Genomic DNA, 20,802 nt, shown 5'->3' on the forward strand with positions numbered 1-20,802 from the left:
TGGGTACTAAACTATTTTTATGAATAATATACATAAATACTTATAATATAAAGATAAACACCCAGACGCTGAAAAACATTCATGTTCATCACGCAAACATTTTCCAGTTGTGGGAATCGAACCCACGGCCTTGGGCTTAGAAAGCAGGATGGCTGCCCACTGCGCCAGTCGGCCGTAAATGTAAGCGTATTTTATCAATGTAAGCTGTAAATATAGTGTGATTATAGTACCCAAAGTTTATTTTTATTTACCTTATTATATACATCATCATATCAATCCGTTTCCGGCCCACTACAGGCCACGGGTCTCCTCCCACAATGAGAAGGGGTTAAGGCGAGTCCACTACGCTGGCCCAGTTCGGATTGGTGGACTACACATACCTTTGAGAACGTCAAAGTCAAAAATATCTTTATTCAAGTAGGCCCAGAGGTGGCACTTTGATGCGTACATAAGAATTTCACGGTAGTGAGATGATGGCGATAACCACATTCGTTAACTTAAAACTAAAGCTACGAGGGTTCCAAACGCGTCCTGGTCTAAAAAACCCACAACAAACTTAGCCGGGTTTTTTTTTTATGTTATCACCATCTCACAATGTCATTTAAAATTATTAGAAGAGCAACCTGGTTAGATCAATAATTCACACCCAAGCTTTTTTATCGATTACGTAGTCCTTTATACTATAATAGGACTTTTCTATAAGCGTACGTTTAACACAAACTTTGAACTTTTTAAGCGACATCTCCAAGATGTCAATAGGTAGTTTATTGTAGAATTGTATGCAATTTCCTTTAAACATTGTGTGTACTCTCAGGCATTGTGTACTCTCAGGCATGCAGGTTTCCTCACGATGTTTTCCTTCTCTGTCGAAGCGAGTGATGTTTTTTATTTTATTTTATTTTACTCCTTACGTAAATTATGGTCGCCCCCTTACATACTTTACTTCGATATTATAACTTGTGATAGACAGCCTAGCCGCATCAAAAAGGTGCGTTTTACGATATTTTGCTAACGTAGCCCTAAAACCAAATATAAAAAGGTCCGGTAGGAAGTAAATAAAAACTCTCGCTCAATTAATTTAACATTTAATTACAATAATTAAATCACAGCGAGACTCTTTAAAACACTCATTTTCAAGAAATAAAATGTCATTTCAATATACACTAAGTACATAATCGATATAATATTTTATTTAGTTCGGTATGCTTCGTCTAATTTAGGATGATAATTTTGACAGCTTGTTAGGGCCGAGGTATTATATAATCGTATAAAAACTCAATAAAATAGTTAAAAATAAAATAGTTTGTTCTATTTGTAATTGCAAATACTTATAACGTTTACAAAAAAAGAAGAATATTATGAGATAATTCTATTGGTTGAATGTTCGTTTTATTTTATTTCAAAACCGATTGCCGCACATAAAAAAAAAATTAAACTACTGACTGTCGAAGTTAGTAGTTTTTTTTTATGCGCGGCATTTACAAAGAAGACCCATAAATGAAATACGACATTATTTGTATTATATTTTACCGGAAAAAATTTACGAAACTTTACGGCCCAATTATATTCCTAAATTAGACAAAGCATGTGTGTACAGCACTAGCATTTGACAGCCCGCCAAAATCAGAGTTTGACAGATGTTACAATAGGTTTTAGTTAAACCAGTGACATAAATATTTATTTATTTATTAAATTAAACGTCTTGTTTCATCTACACTTATAATAAAATTATAAACAAGCACACAATGTTTCGTCTTCTTCTTTCGAATATCAAATTACTGATGACAGAAAGAGAAAAATCCTAATGAACAACGTTTATTAGAGTTTATGAAACTTTTCGTTTCTTAACCTAGGTAATCGTCTTAACTTAATGACTCCAATGTAACAAATTGTAGCAAGATAAATTTTCCTTTTTTTTTTTTTAAATAGCACAAACCAGTTGTCATTATTGCTTCGGCAATAAAATAACTGCTGAATTACAAACAAAAACCTCGTTTGTATTCTCTAAGCCTCGTTTGTATTCTCTGAGTAACTGTCAAATGAACAAAAAAAAATTGTCAAAGAATTATATTGCCAACAGGGCAATAGAATTCCTGTTAACAAGATCATTAGACGTTATTGTTTTGGCAATACAATAAATGCTATAATATTGTTCTTTCGGCCAGACTAACTGGCAAATTACGAAATTACAAACAAATTGACGTTTTTCTTTCAAGAAGGTTGTATTTTAGCTATTACCACCAAATTTACAAACAAAAAAAAATTACATTAACTTCGGACATAGAATAACTATTAAGTAATAGATTAACGGCCAAATTACAGAGTGAAAAGTTGACAGCGTTCTTTAAGTCAAACAGTAACGGCCAAATTACATAGTGAAATTTTACAATGTTCTTTAAGTAATACAGTTACTGCCAAATAACAGACTAAAAAGTTGATAGTGTTCTTTTTGTAATAGAGTAACGGTCAAATTACAGACTAAAAAGTTGTCAGTGTTCTTTTTGTAATAGAGTAACGGTCAAATTACAGACTAAAAAGTTGACAGTGTTCTTTTTGTAATAGAGTAACGGCCAAATTACAGACTAAAAAGTTGACAGTGTTCTTTCTAGGAATGTTTAAATAAATACCAAATAAATGAAGATCAAGGCGAGCAAACGTTGCAAGCCGTATGGCTCGTGTACCTTACTCGCACGAACTTGCTGTTGCTTGCGAAGTAATCTTTTGCCTGTAAGAGAAACATAAAAGATATAATTTAAAATTAGAACAAAGTAAGAATTTATTCTTTTTACTCTGGACCTTAAAGTGACGTCATATTCGTCATTATCAACTTATATGGGTCCACTACAGGGCACGGGTCTTCTCCCAGAACGAGGACGGTTTAGGTTGTTAACTTGATATATGATATAGACTTAAACGGACTGAGAGTAACACAGGCTACAAAGAATGAAGATCTCACAGAAACCGTGTACATAACTAACATTGAAGCATCAATAACCACTCCATTTAAGTAATGTTGTTGACATCTTAATATATATAAATCTCCTGTCACGATGTTTGTCCGCGATGGACTCTTAAACTACTTAACCGCTTTTAAATTAAAATGGCACTCCGTGAGCAGTCTGGTCCGACTTAAGAGATAGGATAGCTTAGATCTTTAATTATAGTCGCAATTTTATTTTATTGCAAATTTTTTGTCTATAATTAATTGACAGTCACATGTTATATATATATACTACTATACTCATTTAAGGCTTAGCGATACTGAATACTTTAAAAACAAAATCAAACGCAGACGAAGTCGCGGGCAACAGCTAGTATATTATGAAAATTAAGCTTAATTTGCTATACTCGGCGAAAAGCAAGAGTCAATCTGTTTGTTGTAATTTATAATTTCTTCAATCTTTACACTCCACACCAAACAGGTCTTCGGCAAAGTTTTCACTTAAGTAGAACTAGGCAATGCTTTAAAAAGTACCTAACGTCTAATCGGAGAAGATTCCTATGCATATTAAAAGCGTTCACTAATAAAACCAGTCCCACCCACCCCCCACCAACTGGTGGGGCTGCTTTTTTGTCTTGATTATTGACTGCAGAGTTTCCGGGTTCAATCTCAGGGTCGGGTCAACGTATTAGGGTCTTCTATCAAATATTCTTCATATGATTCAGCCCCGTGCCTCGGAGAGCACGTTACCCCCGTCGAACAATGAGGGTGAGACAATTGAGAGTGCGCCTGGGTTTACGCTCACACTTGAATGAGTGATAGAATGAATGTAAGAATGAATGAATGAACAAATTATTGAAAGAATGGATAAATGAAAATCGGAGTGTGTGATTGACTGAATGAATAAGTACACTTTTACTGTACACCAAAGAAAAAAAGTAATTAAATAGATATAATATAGATAGAAATAGAGCAAGAGAGTACAAATTGCATCACACTTGTGCATCAGAATCTCCCCGCGCAGTTGGAAAATCTCTCTGGACCGTTGCAGAAGCCGGCTGTGTAAACTATGTGTGTCTAGATTGACAGCACAGACGATGTTCTTGGATAAAAAAAAACACTTTGCAAAGCAAGTATTCGTAAGACAACATATTAGTCTTTATAAACAAAAAGTGGATATAAACAGTCGACTTACAAGAAATGGTCATAAATTAGTGACATCTGCATATCGTCTGCGAAAGGTGCAGAAGTCATTTGTGGGATTGAGTATACGCTTTTATAATATGATTCCTAAGGTAATTTTGGACCTACCAATGCATAAGTTTAACGAATGTGTTAAAACACATTAATTACAGCGAGGTTATTATAAAATTGATGAGTTTCTTAATGACAAGGTTGCTTGCAAGCATCCGGCTCCGCTTTCATCTCTCACAAGATAGAAAAACGAATGTTAAAATGTAAAATGTAAATTTTTGATGTTGGAAAAGAGCAACTGCTGAGTTTCTTGCCGGCTTCTTCTCGGTATAATCTGCCTTCCGAACCGGTGGTAGAGTCACTACACACAGACAGACTTGGCGTTTCAAAAGTGTGTATTAGGCCTACTTGAAATAAATGAATTTTGAATTTTGAATTTTGAAAAGATTTTTGCATTAACTTGCTATGAGAGCTAATTTAGATTTTTGGTTAGGTACTTTAGGTACCTACAGTTAAGAATATCTGCCATAGTAAGTGTAACTTGTATATACAACGTGTAACAGAATTACGAAATAATATTGAATGATGCATTAGTATATTATATAACGAATCACCCAGTAAAAATATAAAAACAAAATAAAAATATTTATTTTTCCATACAAACGAATTCAAAACATTCTAAGTTTTTATGACAACCCTATTGAAGATACAAGATCGACACGCGCATATTACCTACGCTACGCGACGCGTACCTAACAGGAGTCACTTGATTTTAGTTTTGCATGTAGTGTTAGGGCTGTATCTGATTTCTTTCAATAAAAACTAAAAACAACCAAAAACTATTAGGTTTTCGGTTTCACAGATAAGTCTCTGAGACAGTACGTTATGTACCTCTATACCCTGAAGAGTATTATTACGGTTTTCATTTACACGCTGTATATTGTATCGCCCTACTATCCTTACAATATTATGTGAATAGTTCGGTAAATAACATATCAAACGACTCCTTTTGTGTAGATTTAAGACCTATCGTTATAATATGTTAAACACTTATTTAAGATTTTAATTTTTTTTTTTATTTTGACCGGAGATAACAACGATAATGTATACTGTATACACCTATAATGGCACTAGACAGAATTTGTAATTCTAACACAATTTTTTTTTTTTATGAATGTAGGTACAACTAATTGCTGGTGTGTCTTATGAATAAATAAAATGAAAAATGTCTGAGACAAAAAATGTCACTCACCACAATAAAGAATTCGCATCTATTCCCTCTAAAACGCCCTGGTGCCGTTTGAAATGCATCGCCCGTCCGGTTTTCGTGAAGCACTCAAAGTTGCACAGTTTGCACACAAACTTCACGAAATGTGTGCGATAGTGTGCAGACAGTTGTATCTCGTCGCTGAACCTCCTGTCGCAAACGTCGCATGGACAACTGCCAGCTTCCTGTGAAAAAAACGTTAAAAATAGTTTTTTTTTTTGTTCCACTACAGGTTAGCCCTTGACTGCAATCTCACCTGGTGTTAAGTGATGCTGCAGGCTAAGATGGTAGCGGGCTAACCTGTTAGGGAGTATGGTAGTTATACCCCTAATCGGTTTGTACGCGACATCGCACCGAAACACTAAATCGCTTAGCGGCTCGTCTTGGTCGGTAGGGTGGTAACTAGCCACGGCCAAAGCCTCCCACCGGACCAGAACAGAGAAAATTCAGAAATTTTAAATTCCCATATTTTCCCTGCCAGGAATCGAAAGCGGGACCTCCTACTTGAATTCACAGCGCTCACCGTTGCGCCAGGGAGGGACACACATCGCCACCTAGTCCCAAAGTAAGCGTAGCTTGTGTTATGGGTACTAAGATGACTGACGAATATTGTTATGAATAATATAAATAAATACTTATAAACACCCAGGCACTTAAAACCATTCTTGCTCATCACGCAAACATTTTCCAGTAGTGGGAATCGAACCCACGGCTTTGGACTCGAAAAGCAGGGTCGCTACCTACTGCGTCATTTGGCCGTCCAATTTTGACTTTGCCTTTAACTTTCATCGATTAAAAACGAAAAAAAACCTTTCTTCTTCGTAATATCAGTATAGATACGTACCTCGTTGTGAAAATTTGTGTTGTGCTCCTGCAAGCGATTCTCATTCGAGAAACCAAGCACGCAAGAGTCGCATTTGTACTTCATATTCACAAACGTTTCCTTCTTCCGTCTCTCCTCTAGAATGTTCTGCAATTCTTCAAACTCTATTTTCACTTTACCGAAAATTGTATCAGAATCTATAATCACGCTAGAAACTCTTTCTTCAGTTGACGTTGAAGGTTCTTCAGGTTTCTCTGCTGCATTATCTTCTATTCTTGCACGTTTTGGTTTGCTCTGTGGTTTCTTCTTCTCGGTTACTGGACGTTTAACGGCTGTCTTCTTCACTTGTGCCAGGTTCTTCGAGGATTTTCTGATATTTCGTTTTTTCGGATCTTTTTGGTTCATTCTTACTTTCTTCTTCGGATTCACTGATTCTTTGTTGAAGGCCAGAGGATCTGCTAAAGCGGTTTTTTGGAAATTCACTACGCAAGTTTCCTCTTTTATTATCTGCGCGCAATCTTCTATACTTGTCGGCTGATCTGTTGCAGAACCTGATGCCACTTTGGCCGTGGCTACGACGGATAGGTTTGACAGGCTGTCGCAGCTGAGGTTCTGCAAACAAAATGTCGCCACTTAGGGTATTCGAATGCATTAAACATACCTAATGTGTCAATCATTAATCTAGTAACACTACGGATCTCCTCATTTCTGATTCGACCAAGTTGTTTTGGTTGTCACCGCGTAGTTCTTTATGTAAATTTGATATAGCTATCAAAGTATTGAACTTTGGACAGAGTTGCTGAGCAAAAGTATAATAGTAATAATAATAAATAAATATACTACGACAATACACACATCGCCACCTAGCCCCAAAGTAAGCGTAGCTTGTGTTATAGGTACTAAGATGACTGATGAATATTTTTATGAATAATATACATAAATAAATAGCAATATACATATAAACACCCGGACACTGAGAAACATTCATGCTCATCACACAAACATTTTCCAGTAGTGGGAATCGAACCCACGGCCTTGGACTCGGAAAGCAGGGTCACTGCAAACTGCGCCGAACGGCCATTAAAAATTTTTTCTTTATCGCGAACACTACGATACCCCGATGGCTTGGTGCCCCCTTCCAGAAAACGCTGTATAAGACGTGCCCCCACCTGGTTGCTCTCGAAGGCCTCGTTTGCGCGCCGCACTCGCTGTTGGAAGCGTCGCACTCTGCGCAGCTCGGCGATGCACTCCCAGCACGCCAGCATCTCGAACATGAAGCGGGGGATGGTGGAGTTCTTGAGACCACGGAGAAAAATATTAGGACACCAGGTATATTATGACTTGAAGGACGTGTGTCATCATCACATCAAAACAACCTATTACCGGCCCACAGGGCTTGCGTATCCGCCCACAATGAGAAGGGCATTGGCCGTAGTCCACCACGGCTGTATTAAACATAAGCTTATAGAAAAGTCCTATTATAGTATAAAGGACTACGTAATCGATAAAAAAGCTTGGGTGTGAATTATTGCTCTAACCAGGTGGCTCTTCTAATAATTTAAAATGACATTGTGAGATGGTGATAACAAAAAACCCGTTTAAGCAAGTGATATTTTGACTTGACGATGACTTAGAAAAGTTAGAAGTGCGTGCTGGGATTCGAAGATTATGTATATTTTTTTTTCTGATATCATCCTCGTGAATCGTCAATCTTAATATATATATCCGATTTTAAATAAAATTGGCTCACCGTGAGCAGTCTGGTCCAACTTAAGAGATAGGATATCTTAGATCTTTAATTATAGTCGCAATTTTATTTTATTGCAAATTATTTGTCACATGTTATATATATAATATGTATATATATACTACAATACTCACTTAAGGCTAAGCGATACTGAATACTTTAAAAACAAAATCAAACGCAGACGAAGTCGCGGGCAACAGCTAGTAGTCTATAAAATTCCATAGCTGGAGTAAAGGTCTCTTTGGACCTTGCACGCATGGAGTGGTTTTTGATGCTTCAATATTATTCGTGTACGGTTTCTGTATGTTCTTGATTCTGAGTTATTCCCAAAGATTGGGAGAAGCCCGCGATTGGCAGGAGTAGATGATAGATATTTTTTATCCATTTTACTTCATTCAGCTCCTTTAAGTTTAAACCCATTTTAACAATTCTCTTTTTATTTGAAAGTGTATACTATCAAGCATGTATTATCTTATTTTAATGAAGATCTGATAAATATTGTCGGAGTTAAATGACACATAACTATTCACAGATACAGCTGCAAGAAAGAAAGTCACCATCTCCTAGGATGCTCCGGTTTCGGAGCGAAACGTGCATTGCCGAAGATCTGTTTGGTGTGGAGTATAAGGATTGAAGAAATTATAAATTACACCACACAGATTCTCCTGCTTTTCGCGGAGTATGGCAAATTAAGCTTAATTTTCATAACATAACATCAAGTTGCAAGGCGTATGGGACAACGGTCGAATGCATGCGTCTATATATACACTCACCTGGTAAAGGTTCTCAAACACCAGTTTTCTATAAAAGTGAGCTAGGTCACCCAACTCCTGCATTCTCCTGCCAAAACTGAGACAGAGACGACATTGCTTCTCCTCTTCTTCGGTAACTTCTTCCTTTATTACTACCTCTTCTAATTCTCCGCGCTGTGTAATGTTGCCATTTTAAAATGTTTGCATATTTTATGAATGTTTATTTTTTAAATGTTTGCATATTTTATTTACTAATATCATATAATTATTTTTTATTTATTATTCGACATTATTTCAATAATTTTTAATTATTTTTAATAAGTAATTTGGTAATTATTTTTTGTTTATTATTTGGACATTATTTCAATAACATCGTCATCATCATATCAACCCATTTCCGGCCCACTACTGGGCATGAGTCTCCCCCCATAATGAGAAGAGGTTAAGGCCGCACAACACAGAAAACAAGAAAAAATATTTTTTTTTTAAATGTGAACCGTAAAAGACACAATAGCACAGATTATAAAAGGAACTAAACATGGTGTGAAAAAAAAAAAATACAATTTTAAGAATTTTCTTCAGAAAATGATGACAGTTTATTTAACATACATTTATTTTCTTCATATACAGAAATGTTTTAATTGTTACTTTATAAGCACTTTTGAAACGTCAAGTATGTGTGTTTTTAGTGACTCTACCACCGGTTTGGAAAGCTGATTCTACCGAGAAGAGCCGGCAAGTAACTCAGTAGTCGCTCTTTTCCAAGATCAACATTTACAATCATTTTTCTATCTTGCGGGAGATGAGAGCGAGGCTGGCTGTTTCCAATCTACCTTTACCTATACCTCTAATCTACCATTTTCATTAGTTACTTCGGTATTACTGTGACAATTGGTAGCTGAAATATGTCACAAAATTATTAGAGACGACAATATCAATTTATCGAATAAATACACTCTACTCTAAATATAGCGTTGCAAAGCGTCGCCACGGCCTGTAACGCCACGCCAACAATCACGTTTACCCTCCGCCTATAGATGTTTCACATCAAAAAATGCAAATAATTAATGTTTATATTAGAAATATTTAACATTACGCCACAAAGGGGCCGGGTGGGTGCGGGTACATTGTGTAGAACAGCTGAAGAATATTTCCATTGGAAAACAAATGATAACAGTATACGTACTTCCCCGCCAGCGGTACCTTCGACGATTATGTACCTAGGGCTCCCGTATTCCGATTTAATTGCAGTCGACCCGATAGGTGGGCTGACTGTGGCTTTTGGATCAGTCTCGAACACCAACTGGGGAAGAAAAAAAACAAAATCAGCTACAAAATTTGAAAGAAATACTTTCTGCAATCAATTCACACACGGTATCAGACGGCCGATTGGCGCAGTGGGCAGCGACCCTGCTTTCTGAGTCTAAGGCGTGTGTTCGATTCCCACAACTGGAAAGTCTTTGTGTAATGAACATTAATTTTTTTCAGTGTCTTGATGTTTATATGTATATTATAAGATATATTTCAACATATATGTAACTATTATTGTCCTACTAATATTATAAATGCGAAAGTCTGCATGGGTGGTTGTTTGTTACTTTCTCAGACAAAAACTGCTGAACTAATATGTCTAAAATTTGGAAATAGATTATACCCTGGTAGGTATATAACAGATAGGCTACTTTTTATCCCGGAAAAATGTACAGTTCCCGTTGGATTCATGAAACACCATAAACACGAGGACAAAACCGCGGGCTACAGCTAATAAACGTACCTATGTTTTTATTATAAGTATTTATTTAAATAATTCATGAGTCATCTTAGTACCCTAACACAAGCTACGCTTACTTTGGGGCTAGATGGCGATGTGTATATGTATATTGTCGTAGTATATTTATTTAATTGTTTAAACTTCTGACCAGATTAGGATAGTTATAGAGTCAAAAGAGTTTAAGGATAAACGTAAGGTTTCTTATTTCTTATTAAGCTTAAAAATTATAGTTATATACTGGACTGTAGCCTTCGCATAATGTAGGCCACTTTTGCGTAATCCATTCGTCTACAGCATCTTTATCCACACTGGCAGCTTCACCACTCATTTTCCCGCCGACAATGCCATGTCGAAGCCCGGAAACGTTGAATCCAACTAGACGAGCAAACAAAATCTTCACCAAAACGTTGAGCAAAATCGTTTGCTTTTTGTTGAAGAATTGGTCCATTTATTGGCACATTATTTGTCCTTTGATATTTAAACCACTTTAACAAAGCTTCCTCAATCTTCATATGTCGCGTTGTTCTGGCTCGTTTCATTTTCAAAAAATTCTTGTCGTAAAGGATTTGAATTTTCTCCCTTTCTTTCCAAATGGTTGAAATTGTCGAGTGGGATACACCATATTCTTTTGCCAGGTCTTTGTTTGGAATTCCTTTCTCTAGCTTTGAAATAATATGCGATTTTTCTTCGATACTGATTTGTTTTCTTTTTTGCGACATTTTACAATTTTCACAGTTAACTCAACAATAATGTTTTGGTGCGACTTGTGTAAAGATAAGTAACAAACTGACTTAAGAGATATGACGAAGCGGGCCTTGAGGCTACGGCATGCATGTGCTTTGTTTCTAAGAATTACAAAAGACCCTAAACTTTGTTTACTTTTACGATAATAGCCATTGACTATTATACTGTGCCAGATGTGGATACAGTTACCTATTCAAATTGTTTACAATACAGCTGAGCCGGTCGTTCTACAGATATAATTCTCCGAAAACATTAACCAAATGTGGTCGCTTAATGCGGTATGTCGTAGTAAACAATGTCGTAAAAACCAATGTTTTAGATAAGGCGGTCATATTAACATTCAGCCAGGACTTTTGATTTTGGTGAATTTAACCGGTATGTGGTTCTAAACGATGTCGCCATAAACAGTTTTGACTGTATTATTTAACATCAGCTGTTTTCCGCGGCTTCATACGCGTTTTTTTTATTTTTCATAAATCCTGCGGGAACCGTACTTTTTCCCTAGATATAAATCCGCCTATGTTAATCCAGATTAAAATCTATCGCTGGGCGATGGCTACGGGGATTCCGTCACCCTTTGGAGATAAGTCCTTGTGTTCCCGGTGCGCCTTCGGCGATTGTAGGGACATTTTAGTGTGTCCCGAGAAGGGCCTGCAATTTTACAACAGTGAAAAATAACAATACCGACACACCAATCTAAACAAGAGCGCTTCTATTGATGTTCGGACCTATGACAGGTATTCACACACAAACAAAAGATCTGTGCGTGCAACCCAAATTTAATGAAAAATAGGTAGGTAGGTGGTGCATGCAAATAAATATAATATGCCAATGTGCGAAATGCAAAATTCGACGGCCGACTGGCGCAGTGGGCATCGACCCTGCTTTCTGAGTCCAAGGCCGTGGGTTCGTTTCCCACAAGTGGAAAATGTTCATGTGATGAACATCAAAGTTTTTCAGAGTATATTATTCATTAAAATATTCATGAGTCATAACACAACACAAACTACGCTTACTTTGAGGCTAGATGTACGCATTAAAAGTGCCACCAATGGGCCTACTTGAATAAAGATATTTTTGACTTTTAATGGTACTGATACTCATGATATAAAGATAAACACCCAGATGTTGATAAACATTCATGTTCATCACATAAACATTGTCCAGTTGTGGGAATCGAACCCACAACCTTGTAGGTTCAACTCAGGAAGCAGGCCCACTCAAATTACCTTAACTCAAAAACGAACGGCCCAATGTCTCAAGACACATTGCCGAGTTACAGCTATAAAAGAAAGGAGGGAGGAAAAAAAAACTGCATAATGAGTTTGTTTTTATGTCTAATATTCATATTGTTACATTCCATTTTCTTTTTAAATTTTGTGGTGTTCAACGTAGATAATATTTTCAATATTACTAATTATTGCTTCAGTTAATTGAAGTACAAAAACTTTGTCTTTAACACTTTGTAATTAGGACATACAATGTTACAAAAAAACCTATTAAACCTAACAAGAAAAAGCAGTATTAATAGTTTCAAGTGCCCTGACAGACAAACAGACAAAAACTATATAAAAGTCTGTTTTGGACTCAGTATCAATTATAAAGCATACCCCCTTCAAAATTTTCAAAATATATTTAATGTAGAAAAATCTTCCATTTACAGTTTTATTGTAACTATAGATATAAATATATATAATATAAGAAACCAACGTTTATTTGTATATTATAAGTATTTATGTATATTATTCATAAAAATATTCATCAGTTATCTCAGTACCCATAACACAAGCTAAAGTTACTTTTTGGCGAGATGGCAATGTGTGTATTGTTGTAGTATATTTTCTTTTTATTTAATAAATACCCCCTCGTTTTTCTTAATTATGTTCCTATTTTTACCAAAATTTAAAATTGTCTATGAAGACAACAATTAATAAATATGAATATGTTTTAAAAAAGTTAAGTTTGAAAATGTGATAGCCCAGTGGGTGGGAATTCCACTTCCCTTTCGGGATGGTGAGTTCAAATTCCAGCACGCACCTCTAACTTTTATTTAAAGTTATGTGCGTTTTTATCAATTAAAATATCACTTGCTTAAACTGTGAATGAAAAAAGCGTCAGGAAACCTGCATTCAGTGACGTGCCCTCAGTATGCAGATGATATAAAATGAAGAAAATCTCCAATAAGAGTTATAAAAAACTTAAGGATAGGCATTGTAAGAGTTATAGAAAGCCTACGCTTAAGTATTTATAGCTCATTTTACCTGAAGGTTCTCCATAATTGTTCTCAAAGTTTTGTGGAGCCCACCAATCCATACTGGGCCAGAGTGGTGAATTACAGCCCTACTCCCTACAGCTACTACCGTGGCTTTGATCCATTTTTTTTTTAATTTCAGGTTCATTGGGAAATTTACAAATACAAATTCATCAATATTTTTTTTTTAATATTGTCTGGGAAATGATAGCAAGGCATTTGAAAAGAATACACTAATGTTTTAGGTATGAGGCTTATTTACCAATAATAAGCAAAGGTATTAAATAATTATATCGGTTATTCAACAAAGAGAAGTCAGTTCCTATTCTAATACAGATTAATCTCCAACGTTATTAATCTACAAGCAAAACTCAATTAATTTTAAATATGACTTCTTACGAGTGAAATGTTACACCAGCTTCTTTACCTGAGCTGCGGCTTTTGCAGCTCAAAACACAGCAATATCCCATAGTGTACCACAAAACTTATTAACTTGACAGAAAATTAAATATCACAGAAAACTGCTTAATAAACGAAATAAACAAGCAAGCTTCATCAAAGTTTATTGTTTGACTCACTTATGTCACACTTGACTTTTATTGGGCTCAAAAACAGGCTATGTCGTAGACGGAGAAGTATATACTAAAATAATAGAATGGTTGGCGTGCCGCTTGTGAGACAAAGCATGTTTGAGAAGTGTTGCCATACAACATTTTTTACCCCGATTCTAAGGTCCCAGATTTCAGGTCTTCTACCTGTAGAAGACCTGAAATCTGGGACCTATGTACCATTATAAGTCCTGACTTATAATGGTACATACAAAATCTAGGCATTTGTTTCATTAACAGCAGCTGCATTTAGAAACATATCCTAAAGGAACTGCATAATAATTTTTAATTTAAACGATTTGAAGCCGCCTTAAAAGAAGATTCCCGTTGTAGTTAGAGCGTTCATGCGCTGCTTTAATCAATGCCTTGCTTTGTCAAAAAGATGAATTGCAAAAAACGTTGCAAGCATTAGTGGATTGGTCTAATGTTTCAAAACCCTTAACTATCCTATCCTAACTCTTTCTTTGATAAGATACAAGCGTTATTTTCAAAAGATTTGGAGTATATTAAAGTGACCAATGATTTATTACAAATAGTGTGTGGCAGGAGACCTGATTTAATTAATTTGCGCCGGGAAGCTCTATACTACTACTAATACTAATACTACTAATACTAGGAGGGATTTTATGTAAAAAGTCTCTATGATAATCCTCAGTAATTTAACGCAAAAGCGTTAAATTACTGAGGATTATCATAGAGACTTTTTACATAAAATCCCTCCTAGTTCACAGTCCTTACCAACGATGAGTCTATTCAAAGCTATTTTCAAAAAATAGGGGTAAACAAAATAATTCTACCAGCTCCCGCACTCACAACAAAAAAAACTTTAACACAAATCCAAATCCATCATCTAGTAAGCAATCAGATCATAGGTTTTTTCTACGTGATACCTCGGCAAAAGCAAAAACAAACTGCTTCCCGATGAAACCAAACACAAGTCAGACGAAGCAACGCGATAAGAAAAAGACAAAGAAGTCTCATTTGCAGCCCAGTTCCCGTGTTTTATCAGATTAATTAAACCCTTTTCAGGGGATATAATTTTTGTCTCCTGCCCGTGCTAGCCCTACTGGAGTACACTCTGTTAGATACGAGAACAGGCACCCACTAGACTACAGGCCCATGTCCAAAAGATGGATGGGTCATATGAACCACCAGGTGACGTATACAGGACGATATAAGAGCATAAAATAATAAGATTCAGCACTATGCCGTCACTTGTAAGCTGTCCAACTGAGTGCTGGTGAGAATTCATAAGTGCACGAAGAGTGAGTACATTTTGGTCATATATTTTTGTACGGCATTTTTACCATCGATAGATCCATGAAAAACAATAGGAAAGCGTGCCGTGCCCTATTATATATTTCAGTACCTATAGACATTATAGCGTCACCTTTACAGCACCAGGTGATAACAAACACATCACTCAAGATGGATTCTGGATATTGATACGAAACAAATAATAGAGAGTTTGAACTACCAATAAAACTTACCTATTATTTTTTCCATTAATATCCGGAATCCAGGTAAAGAATCTACCTGGTGCTTCATGAGTTCTATAATGATAGGTGAAAGAAAACGCTGATTTGCTCGACTCAATATGGATTCCGGATATAAATGGAAAAAATAAAAAAATAATAGGTAAGTTTTATTGGTAGTTAAATCTGTCTAATAAACAAAGAGTGACATAATTATATCAAAATCTAAATTATTCACTGACCCGTATTGGAACAGCATTAGGATATAAAATAGTTAGCTTGTCCTTCTTAATGAGCATATTTTTTTGAAAATGTTTGCTGCAAATCTTTGAACTCTTTTTGGGTGTCCAATTATTGCGACCTGTGGATTCAACCCATGGCGTCAATAAATTATGGTTCGTAGGAAAACTGTAACAAAATGTTTCAAACATCATTTTTAATTATAGTTGGGAGATTAGTTTCTCTGCAGAGGGTAACTTTTAAGTTTAACATTCAGTCACATGAAAAATATTATAAAATATAATAAATAAATTAATTGAAATTTCAAAATCAAGAAATTTTATAATAAAAAAAAATATATTGCGCAGTTTGGGCAATTTTCATGTCGAATATAGGCAACACTGCACTCTACTAGACTCTAGAGGTTAAGTATGATTGAAATTAGCATAAAACGATATAAACGATCTATTTTCTATTGTAAATTGTGTAATTTTATAGAAATATAATAAACGATATTTATTTATGCTATTAAGAAATCAAAAGTATTGTACTTACGAGTGGAACGACAAATCCGGAACTTTACGTTCACTATCACTTTTACATCCTAAAACACTGCACCGAACCATGTTTTCGCACACAATTCTGTTCAAGATCTGTATTTTTGTGCACACAATCCGTTTATCTCGTATTTCTTACAAAAAAAAAACACTAAGCTAATAAAACGATATCTACTAACTTGCTTCGCACAGTGCTATGCTGATCCATGAAAAAACCGGCACGCGATATAAGACAAATGACCCTATAGCTTTATCTCGTTTCTTTACAAGACGTATACATAAGTTGTTCTCTTACTAGTGTGAATGCGACGGATGCTATCCATTTGTCTATTTACTTCTCTGTCTACGGGCTATGTAGAGACAAATACCAAGGCAACACTAAGGTAATATTTGGCATCTCTTTCTTTCTTATACTTTATGTTACGTACATACGCTCGCGAGGTGGAACCCAGCGGTAGCGAGTGCGAGCGTGAAGATTGACTCGCCGAGGAAGGCGGTTTTTTGGAAAAGATTAAATTAGCGAGCGCGAGCGGCCCATCCACAAACTGCTTACGTACTTTTGTGTTTAACAAGACTACTATGTATATTAATCAGTAATGTCTACATATATCTATACACTTTTTTTTTTTTATTATTAACAAATAACAAGAAGAACATTCATTTCTATAAATTTAACTGAATCGTGTCAACATTAAATCAACAATAACATATTTTATTTTTGCTGTTTAAAACTACATAGAGATTATTAACAAGTTTAAGTTCTTTTAACCGTTAGACGGTTTTTTGACAACTGTGTTATCCGAGAGTGTCAAGAGCTACCTCTCGCAATTCACGTCACTCGCTCAGTGGCTCGCACGAGCGTGAAGTGGGTGTATTACGTAATAAACTTTCTTTGTCTATAAATATAATAGCCATCACAGCAAATGCTATCACTCTATAGGTCCTCTATCGGAGTCGCCCAAAAACAGAGCAACACTATTGCTCTGTTTTTGGGTCCGTCAACCTAAGGCGAAGGTTTTAAGCCAAATGTGCTTTCGGACAGTGGAGATGTCGTTATGCCGTCTATCTTAGTTTTGTAAATACTTTTACGCCTCTTTCATAAGAGAGAAAACTGGTATAGGCTAAGGACATTTTGGACTCTTGACACTACCGACTTGCAACACTGGTAGAGTAAAAGGTTATTTTTAATATGCAATGACAATAGCAACAAATAAATGTTGGTTCAACATAATTTTATTTTGTGTCTGTTAATATTGAGACGTTAGTAGGTAGGTAACTATATTTATAACAATATTTGCACGCCTAATTTCAGGCAAAGCGTGTACGGGCCTTCATTACTGTATCCTATATCCTTAAGTATTTTTTTTTTTAAAGTGACGTATGACTGAGTGATCGTGAGATTCACGCCTTTCGCAAGCCTGTCGCGAGATACCTAATCGCCCAGCCGTGCTGCAGTGGGCCGGTAATGGGTTGTTATGACTCTGTTATTTCCTATATGCAGATAAATATTCTATTCTATTCTATTCATGAATTTTAAAATAACATACCCGCATGAATAACGTGGGTACGGAATCGGGTCGCAGCTTTACTCTTTGCGTGCCCCTAAAAAAAAAACATTTTCTTTCAAAATGTTTGCTACATACTTTCGAATACTTTCTAGGAACCCAGTCTTTTCTTTTTAACATGTTAAGCCATTTTTGTCGGACACGTTCATTCTGAGGAAATCTAAAACATAATTAAAATAAACAAATTATATTATGTATTAGGAAAACTTAATTCACATCCCTCCGGGAGTTACAACATTAATGATGTGACATATATGTATCCTCAAATACTCGGTATACGGTACTTAAAGTATTTCTAACCAGGTCATGTCGGACTGATTAGTGATTATTGGTTGGTATATACCAATCAAGTTTATCTTTCGAAAATATTAATACTTCAATATGAGACTTGAGTTGGAATTGTTTAATAAATTGGAGATCGTGTCTGTCATTCTCATTTATCATCACTAACACATAATAACGAACATACGGAAACCGTGTACACGACTATTACTGAAGCTTGAAAAACCACTTCACTTTGGTAGAGTTACTCCAACAGACGGTTATTCACTTCACTCCATTTAGCAGTTGACGTTATGATTTCACCCCTAATGTTCTAAACGTATGTGAGACGTGCGCGGGGCGTTTTCACTGTTTTTGGACACAATGCACTGCATGCAATAATGCTTGAGTGAGGGTGATATATGTTCTGTAAGAACAAACAAACAAACAAACAAACACTTATTATCTTGTATAATATTAGTCATCATCATCGTGTCAACCAATGAACTTCCACTACTAGGTCTATATAGGTAAACCAAATGAAACTGTCTGTTTTTGGACACAATGCACTGCATGCAATAATTGCTGAATGACGGTTCTGTATGTTCTTTATTCTGTGATCACTACTAATATATCCGAGGGTTTATAAAACAATTCTTTATAGAAAAAAAAGAATCACGCAATAAAATCTTATAGAAATTATATATATTATAGAATATAGATGAACCAAACTGAATCTCTTTCTCATAGAAGTAAATTTTCATGATATTAGGTAATGGAATATAAACAATATCTACTTTTACTCTCCTTAGTTGGAGATATACCGAATCTATCGAAAATATTGCTATCGATAACTAAAATGGTATTCATCGATAATATTATTACCAATGGTGTCAATCTCTAGATGGTTATAAATAGAACAAAATATTGATTTAATAACTTTATAAATTGAAATCTAATGCTTATAAAACGCTAGTTTAATTGGATGCAATCAATTTGCCTATCAATCTATATGCAAAACTATTGTCGTAGTTCTAAAATATTGCACTTTTATTAAGAGCATTTCATAAAACATTCCGATGGAACTCACATGTGAAATGTATAATTTTGAGTTTTTTCTTTTTTTGATGAGTTACATCCAGGCACTGAGCACGTAACCATAGTAACTCACGTCAAACAAACACCATAGAACACTTCTTCTTCTTCTTTGGGTTAATGGCTTTTTGTCATGCCTGCACGGCACAGTTTACTTCGCGCAATGTCGAGTGGGTAGCTTGAAGTAAATCTTTGGTGGTTTATAATTCTCTGATAATTATGGGTCTCCCATAGAATACTAAAACTATGATTTTAGAAGTGGGTACACGTGATTTAATTCGGTCACTGGCTAATATCGCTGCCAACGCAGTCCTTACAGGCCCATACGTTACGGCGTTCTGATTAAAACCTCGTCTATCTATCTCGCTCTAGCATACGGTTCTACTGTTCTTTCTCGGTTTCATCGCCGATCAATAGTATAATGCCGCTTCTACATGCTTGTTGTTGGCCACCAAGGCAAACAAGGAACAAACGACATTCATCCAACAAAAACACACAAACCTGTTGCTATATTCCGGATGGATTAAACATGGCGGGAGAGAATGGCAGCGATTACTTGCGTTAATTAATAAAACAATAATTACTGCGTACAGATATACTTTGTAAACCGTTCCATTTTATATAACAGCAAGGAAATTTTTACATTTAACTTGGCACCGACCGAGGATCATTATTTGTCTCTATCAGCCGAACATAGATGAAGCGGATCATTTTAAGTGTGTAATTTTAATTATTTGTGTATTTCATAAAAATCGAGGATGTTATATGTTATATATTGATATTAGTATTTATGTTATATATGTATTAATATATTTATATATGTTGTATATAATTGTTAGTAGTTTAATAATTATGGGTAATTTCATGCATATTTATATATATGTAATTATTAGTATTATTTATATATAATATAGTAATATATTAATATATAAATATATTATAGTAATATATTTTATTTATATACATATTTGTATAATTGCACCACCTACCTCTTTTCTATGTTTTTTCCTTTCATTGTTAGTCACATTCATATCGACATCCCGCGCCTCTCCGTTCATTTTACCGTACGTAATTTGATGACGGTGCTTAAATTTTCCGAGCCAACCTTCAGATGCTTTAAAGTCAATTATGCCAAGTTGGTTGGCAAACTTTTTAGCCTTAGCTTTTACAATTGGCCCTGAGATGGGTACATTATTCTGGCGCTGATTGTTAAACCACGACAACATTGCCTGATCTAAGTCTTCGAATTTTGGCTTTCTTAATTTTTTAGACAAGTTTCCTTCCAGCGCCGCCTGTTGAATTGTTTTTTGGTTTTTCCAAATGGTAGCAACAGTGGATTGACTTAGTTCAAAACGCCTTCCAACGTCACTTTTCTTTTCTCCCTTTTCAATCGCACGTATCACACAAATTTTTTCATCAACACTAATCGCTTTCCGTTTACTGGCCATGTTAACAGTTTCAAAGTAGGTTTACGACTGATAATACGATAGGTACCCAGTATGCTTGGTCGAAGACCATCACTTCCGAGAAAA

General features: G+C 35.5%; 1 protein-coding gene across 8 annotated transcripts in view; it reads right to left on the bottom strand.

Annotated features, from left to right (window-relative positions):
• Positions 1-1,291: 1,291 nt before the first annotated feature.
• Positions 1,292-20,802, bottom strand: part of LOC120635674 — a 53,257-nt gene continuing 33,746 nt past the window's right edge. For 6 of the 8 annotated variants that reach the window (XM_039906770.1, XM_039906767.1, XM_039906763.1 and 3 more), the window contains 6 exons: positions 9,911-10,027; positions 8,746-8,898; positions 7,395-7,520; positions 6,247-6,837; positions 5,388-5,587; positions 1,292-2,725 (listed from right to left, as the gene is read on the bottom strand). In XM_039906770.1, coding sequence (XP_039762704.1) covers positions 2,683-2,725; positions 5,388-5,587; positions 6,247-6,837; positions 7,395-7,520; positions 8,746-8,898; positions 9,911-10,027 — 1,230 coding nt within the window. In that variant the 3' untranslated portion in view covers positions 1,292-2,682. Of the gene's footprint in view, positions 2,726-5,387; positions 5,588-6,246; positions 6,838-7,394; positions 7,521-8,745; positions 8,899-9,910; positions 10,028-15,815; positions 15,982-16,347; positions 16,534-20,802 lie in introns of those variants that run through there. The other 2 variants (XM_039906768.1, XM_039906765.1) reach the window with 2 other exon arrangements.

This window comes from Pararge aegeria, chromosome 27, assembly GCF_905163445.1.
Source record: "Pararge aegeria chromosome 27, ilParAegt1.1, whole genome shotgun sequence".
Taxonomy (NCBI): domain Eukaryota; kingdom Metazoa; phylum Arthropoda; class Insecta; order Lepidoptera; family Nymphalidae; genus Pararge; species Pararge aegeria.